This window comes from Portunus trituberculatus, chromosome 17 (genome assembly GCF_017591435.1).
Source record: "Portunus trituberculatus isolate SZX2019 chromosome 17, ASM1759143v1, whole genome shotgun sequence".
NCBI lineage: Eukaryota > Metazoa > Arthropoda > Malacostraca > Decapoda > Portunidae > Portunus > Portunus trituberculatus.
The window spans coordinates 3,977,501-3,985,000 of NC_059271.1; the positions used below are offsets into that span (position 1 = coordinate 3,977,501).

The following is a 7,500-nucleotide window of genomic DNA, read 5'->3' on the forward strand; positions in this document are numbered from 1 at the left end:
GCCATATTGTAACAAACAGTCACAGGGTTTAGTAAAGTGATGAATCAATGGAGTCACTACATGAAAATATAATCATTGTCCTCAGGCACATACTTGGTGACAGATAGAAGTGAGCAGGGGCGTGAGGGCTGTGGACTCTGGAGAGGTGCCCACGAACCGTATCACCAGGATAGGCTTGGTATGTGACAGCCACTCCACGCAGCTGGAGGCACACTTGGCGAGGAGTGAGGTCTTCCCGCAGCCTCCCGCCCCGTGCAGCAGTAGAGGATTCACCGAGGGGCCCTTGATGTAGTGCTCCACCTTCTTCACCTCCTCTTCCCGCCCATAGAACACCTACGCCGCAGCAAAACACAGGAGCCAAGGAGCCAATAAACAAATTACAAAATTAACAAGTTACAATTTCATCAAAAGTAATTTTGTAGGATTTTTGTCAGTCTGCAATACAAAACTAGAGAGGATGGCATCACGAGACAATATTTTATCTGCGTACTTGATATAAATGCAATGCCTTTATAACTTTGTCATTTCGCATACATAATTCCGAGGGCATCAAACATGACATGACAATTATCAGTTCAACATATTCTGCGGTATTCGTAGACGTGTAGAAAAGAAGCAAATTAGTAAATAAATAAATAAATAAATAAATACATGTAAAATGCTCCTAATCTTCTCTATCCGTCAATACCTGCCTGCTAGCACCTCGGCCAGAAGCACTGCACCCCTTACCGTGACTGAGTTCTTGCAGGCGTGAAGGTGCTGGAGGATCTCGGTTATGATCTGGCCTTGGGCTGACGAGTCCTCCTTTCTCATGGCGCGGTCAATCAATTTGGTCATGCCCTTGTAGAAGTCGGTACAAAACTGTTGCAGGTACTCCCCATGCGTCTCTTTGGCCAGGCCCTCGCGCCCTATCCACTCCACAGTATATCTGAAGGTCGAAAATGAGGCCAGAATAGAAACAACAATACCAAGAAAGCATTATAGTCTTTTGACGATAACCAAGTGCATTTAAAGTTAATAACATATGAAAGTACAAAAAAGTCACTCATATTACGACAAAATCACAGTAAACTATTTGGATAATAATGCACACCGCCTTGAATCAGGTCTGACCATCATGACCAGCTGTTTCATATAGGCAAGATTCCGGATGTCATACTAGGATTTATGGAGAAGATAACGACATAAAATTAGAATCGTTGTAAACATACTATCTAACCAGGCTTGCTGAAGAGACTGTTTATATGCAAAGGTGGTGGTTATAGGCATTTCTCTATAACATGTGACCCGTCTTAGTTAATCATTACATGTTTTGCTGGTAAAATTGTAATGCGACAATTAAGTTCGGGCATTGCATTATAGTATCAATGATGTTACTAGTAAATCATGGTAAGTGTCTTTTCTTTTTTCTTTTATGCTAAAGATACAAATAAGAGCGCATTTGAGCACTCAGCTGACCAAAACCGTTAACCGTTTCTTCTCTAACAGAGACAATAAACCTGTTTATTAATAATTTTCAATAGCAAAGCACAAATTGAACAGCAAAAACTGGTGAAATTTGTTATTGAAAAGTGTCTTGCGTACAACCTTAACCTTGTAACTTTAGAGTTGCACGAACCGACAGTGACGCATGAAGAATGGAGATGTCCCTTCAACATACAGGCAAACAACAACGAAAATGTTTTACCTGTCATAATTAGTACTTTCAATCCTTGCAGGTAATCTCACGTCCCTCAGATCGGAAAGCAGCTTCATGGCCTCCCCGTCTATCTGTCTGTTAACAATATCGATGAAGTTCGCGGCTCGACGAAGGTTTTGCAGATTAATGTTGTTGATGTAGCGGACGAGGGCAAGGGCGTGATTCTTGGTGTTCTTTACCGCCAGGATGCCCTTGATGACCTCACGCTCCGTCACTGTCGTGGGAAGAGAGAGAGAGAGAGAGAGAGAGAGTGAGAGAGAGAGAGAGAGAGAGAGAGAGAGAGAGAGAGAGAGAGAGAGAGAGAGAGAGAGAGAGATTCTTGAACTGAGACTTGACACTACTATACTGTCAAATTAGTTCGTCTCTATTTACTTTTTTTTTTTTCATGCAATTTTATACCACTTAATGAGTTTTCCTGATACATTTCATATGGAGTTGTGGTTGGGGCTGACTGTTTATTTACTTATCTATTTTTTCTTAATCTTAACACTTCTCTAACAGATTGTCTTCACAATTTTCTTTAACGGACTGTCTTCGACCTCTCTCCATTGTTGCATCTCATGTTACCATCTACCGCTATTTTCACATTAACTGCCTATATGCTTCGCCCCTCTCGCGGCCTCACTGTGCAAGGCTTTCTACTTTTTTCTATCTATATTATATCTACTTCTATAATGCAAGACCTAACCAATCTGGCAGTCTTCACGATGTTTCATCCCTGGATGTTGTTGTTGTTGTTTTATTTGTACCAGCACGATGGCTGGACGGGCTTGTAGGAGCCTTACTAGAGTTGGCTCTTGAAACCCAGGCGTTTGTGAAAGTGTAAGAGTGTCAAGGAAGGCAGGACCGCAGCTCCTGCCTTCCTTGACACTCTTTGCCTTGTGTTGTTCATCCCTGGAGCTGCCTGCCTTCTTTATGTTTTCCCTAGCTCCTCCCATGACTTGGCCTTTCACGAGGAAGGTTTCAAGATACCCTCGAGTTCTGGATGATTCATTTGATCTTTATTTGGAAACTAGCACTTCAGTTGTTCTTTCTTTTTTTTCCCTTCTTCTTTTTCTTCTTCTTCTTTTTCTTCTTTCTTGCCCTTGGCCCGCGTTCCTCTTACATAAAAGGAAAAACATCTTCACACATTTCATTATACAGATATTCATGATAACCTTAGTTGAAGTTCAGTCCTTCATGCAATTGTTGTTAAAAGAACAGATCAAGGAGAAGACGAGATGCAGAGATGCATTTCTGAATCACTCATAAATGAACATAAAGAACAGACATGTCACATCACGAAACACACACACACACACACACACACACACACACGCGCGCGCGCACACACAGTTAAAGAAAAGTGACACGAAAAAAAGGAATATCTGTAAAGGAAGAAAGAAGCAATTCGTCTAGGAACATTTGAAAGGAACAACCAGACAAACAGAAAGACAGACAGACAGTCGGATACATCTAAAAAAGAAAGAAAAATAACGTAAACGAGCTGTGAGTATGTTCTTTATATTCAAGTACAAGGCAAAATGAGAGAGAAAAAAAGAAAGAAAGAAAAAAAACTTGTCGGCACGCATGCAATAACCTTGACCAAATCTGACTGCATGACCTTTCTATATTTTGACACACACACACACACACACACACACACACACACACACACACACACACCTTGTCATTTACAGAGTTATTTGTTAGGAACGAAGGCGACGGCGCCAGCAGTGAAGGAGGAGGAGTGGATCGATACCAGCAGGGGAACGTAATGACACGAAAATATGTGGCAACACTTCGCAAAAAATAAAAATTGACGAACGTTTTTGTATAACTCGTGTGTGTGTGTGTGTGTGTGTGTGTGTGTGTGTGTGTGTGTGTGTGTGTATGTGATATGTGTGTGTGAGCATGTTATCATAGCCACCATCAATCGAATATCATCATATACATATACGTAGTTTACCATATTATGCATCTATAACACTGTGAGCTTATTTTCCATATTAATAAGCTACGGCGCCTCAAGAACGTGGCTGTGATCACGAGGAACTACAATGAGGCAATAACAAACTCTTTACCTCTCGGCCTGAAGGTGAACACTGTACCGTGGAGCCACCAGCATACGGTACAGCTTTTTGTGTACCAACGAGATCACTACTGTACCAACCACCGCTAAACTGCCTCCTGCCTCTTGTGTCAACCAGAAGGTATAGGATCTCAAATACTCATAGATACTGCACGTTTTGATTCCTTGTTCGCCACCTCATCACTGGAGACTGCCCAGCTGCCCAACACTTTGTACCATATTCTGAAACCTTCCTGCATAATAAAGACTTTCGATGAAGTGATGTATTTTTTAACCAAGGTTTTTTTTTTTTTTTTTTTACGGTTCTATAGTGATAGATGAACAAAATCTCTACATCACTGGCAGGAGGAAAATAAGCTCTTAAAAACCTGAAAACTAATCATCAGTGGCCATTGAAAATAATAGTGACTGGAATGCAAAGTGAAGGAAGGAGAGGGAGAGAGAGAGAGAGAGAGAGAGAGAGAGAGAGAGAGAGAGAGAGAGAGAGAGAGAGAGAGAGAGAGAGAGAGAGAGAGAGAGAGAGAGAGAGAGAGAGAGAGAGACTAAGTTCCCAATATATCTTAACAGGTTGCGTGATGGAGCGAAGGGGGGTGATCAAACCAGCCCCAGATCAAGCCATTTACTGCAGCTCTTCTTTGAGTTCCGCGGGAGGGGACCCATGCACGCTAGTCCAGTCAAGAGAGAGAGAGAGAGAGAGAGAGAGAGAGAGAGAGAGAGAGAGAGAACGGGATAGGAAAGAGAGAGGTCACTTTTTCTCCTATATACCAAAGATAGCGTTAAGTAATGTGTTATTCCTCACTCCTCCCTTCTCAGCCTTCCTTCCAACATAGTAACTCTCCCTCCCTCCATCCATCCATCCATCCTTTCCTACACACACACACACACACACACACACACACACACACACACACACACACACACACACACACACAGGTGAGGCAGAGGTTAAGGTCACGAATTTGTTTCCCTATGGTGTTTCTTGTTCCTTTCCTGTAGTAGTAGTAGTAGTAGTAGTAGTAGTAGTAGTAGTAGTAGTAGTAGTAGTAGTAGTTTAAGTATCAAAGAGTTATTTTGCATCATAGTTTTGTGACATACAGATAACACCCAGAGTAAGCTGCTATCACCGATGTATTATATGTAAAATTTTCTTGTGCAGGAATTAACACTAATATCCTTCCATTATGTTGGCCACTACAGTGATTGGGCAGGCGGAAGGTAGCCATACCATATGAACTCACGCAGGAGATGGTGGCGGGTCAAGCAACTCGTCCCTATTGGCGAGACGTCCTGACGCCCCTAAGTTTCAATTTCTTTTTTTTTTTTTTTTTTTCTCTCTTACTCCTCCGTTCATTTCCTCCTTCGTCTTTCTTTCTCTTCTCCTCCTTCTCTTATTGCCTTTTCTATATCTTGCCATTGATTTCTTTCGTCTTTCCTTCTGTCGTTTCCTTCATTTTCTTCATGTTAATTCCATTCTGTTTCTTCCTTCCTTCTCCCTTCCTTCCTACTCTCTCTCTCTCTCTCTCTCTCTCTCTCTCTCTCTCTCTCTCTCTCTCTCTCTCTCTCTCTCTCTCTCTCTCTCTCTCTTCCATGACTTGATATCGCACATAGCCGTGACCACATGCTACTGATGCACCCATTGGAGTACCGTTCTTCAACATGACTGCCCTTGTTTGGGACCCCAAGAAAAAAAAAAAAAACGGTATCGGTCTCACGTGGAAGAGAAACAAAAAAAAATAAACAAATAAAACGCAACTTGAGAGAGAGAGAGAGAGAGAGAGAGAGAGAGAGAGAGAGAGAGAGAGAGAGAGAGAGAGAGAGAGAGAGAGAGAGAGAGAGAGAATGTTCATATCTCCCGAGGATAAAAATGACAAAACAGAGACATGCACTTATTTATTTATTTATTTTTTTTTTATTTATACCATGTGGGCTTTTCACGGGAATTTATGGGCTAAAGGGGATACTTTTTGTGGTACCTCCTATCTCAAAGCCCACCCGCTAGGAAACCCTTTACCCGAATGAGGAAGCCCAACCTACACTCAGACCGTGGACAGGATTCAAACCCGTGCGCTTGGAGACCCCTCGGACCCCAAAACACGCATGGTTCCACTGCATCACGGCATGATGCTAAATATGTAAACACGAAAATAAAGAAGGACATGACAAACTCATTAATTATTTCTCTAAATATTATCAAACCTGACGCATTAACTATATATTATCCCATAGACAAGACCCATTCGCGCTTTGGGGTCCGAGGGGTCTCCAAGCGCACGGGTTCGAATCCTGTCCACGGTCCGAGTTTAGGTTGGGTTTCCTCACTCGGGGAAAGGGTTTCCTAGCGGGTGGGCTTTCACATAGGAGGTATCCCGAAAAGTATCCTCTTTAGCCCATAAATTCCTGTGAAAAGCCCACATGGTATAAAAAAAAAGCTGGATCGAAAATACTTGAGGAACTAAAAGCGGCATAAGTGAACCTTGTCTTTATGAAAACAACACCCTGCCATGAACGAAGAGCGTGGAAACATGACTGAACGTTCTGGACTGTTTACTGGCACGGCACAGCGACTGAAACGACACATTGTAGAAGTCAAGTCAATACGTTAGTGCTGTTCCCGCTATCACCTCCAGTACCACCACCACCAATGCCACCAAGACTGCCACCACTAACACTCGTCACCACTATTAGCATCACCACCACTACTGCTACTATTGCCGCTATCATCATTATCACTACTGCCACTACTATCAATATCATCATAATAAAGCACAACCCCCACCACTATTACTACTATCACCATCACCACTCTTAATGCCACCACCACTATCACGATCACTATCACTATTAATGCCACTACCAACATCATTATTACAGCTGCCATCACCACCACCACCACTGTCACTACTGTCGCCGCCACCACCACCACCCCTTACTACTACCACCACCACTACAATTAATGGAGCGAGCCAGGCTTCCCTCAGCCACTGCATTGCAACATATTCACTTCACCTCACACTCATATTTCTTCCTTCCCCTTCCGCTTCCCTCTCATTCTTTACCCCTCCGTCCCCTCTCTTGTGTCACTCCTCTCTCTGTCTATACCATGCACCATCACCACCACTCCCATCAACAACAACAACAACAACAACAACAACAACAACAACAATAGCAATAACGGCAACAATCATATTAATCTTAAGCATTATTTTACAATGAAATACTTTCTTTACATTTTCTCCTCTGTTCCTTCTTTTCTCTCAAAAAATAATACTAAAATTCCATAACGATCATTTATTTACTCATCTATTTACCAATTCATTCATTTTACTGTCACCCCCTCAACACCCATCCCATCAGCTGACGTCTTGACGTCCTTATCGAATACGTAGCGAGCTAAGAAGGGAGGGAGGGAGTGAGGGGCAGGGAGGGAGGGAAGAAGAGGCCCTCCAGGCCAGTGCTTCCCGCTACATACAACTTTAACGTAATTTTCTTTTTCTTTTCTTTTTTTCGTAAAATAATACACAGCATTTTCGAGATAAAATCACTAGAACGCTCAAATCCCTAGTATGTTCCAGTTTACTCCATAGTGTGTGCCACCTTACCCGTCATATGGGACATGCTATAGCACACTAAAGTTATTTGCTTATTTACTCAGTTTCTAAATAATGCTGCTAATGCAGCGGTTTAGTTGAGAGAGAAAACTATGCTCTTATTTTCAGAAAAGTAAGATTAA

The 7,500-nt window shown here is 42.4% G+C and overlaps 1 protein-coding gene across 7 annotated transcripts in view; it reads right to left on the minus strand.

Annotated features, from left to right (window-relative positions):
• Positions 1-7,500, minus strand: part of LOC123505120 (NACHT and WD repeat domain-containing protein 2-like) — a 65,000-nt gene that overhangs the window by 32,743 nt on the left and 24,757 nt on the right. For all 7 annotated transcript variants that reach the window (XM_045256196.1, XM_045256197.1, XM_045256198.1 and 4 more), the window contains 3 exons: positions 1,688-1,913; positions 730-928; positions 94-333 (listed from right to left, as the gene is read on the minus strand). In XM_045256196.1, the coding sequence (XP_045112131.1) occupies positions 94-333; positions 730-928; positions 1,688-1,913 (665 nt within the window). The remainder of the gene's footprint in view (positions 1-93; positions 334-729; positions 929-1,687; positions 1,914-7,500) is intronic.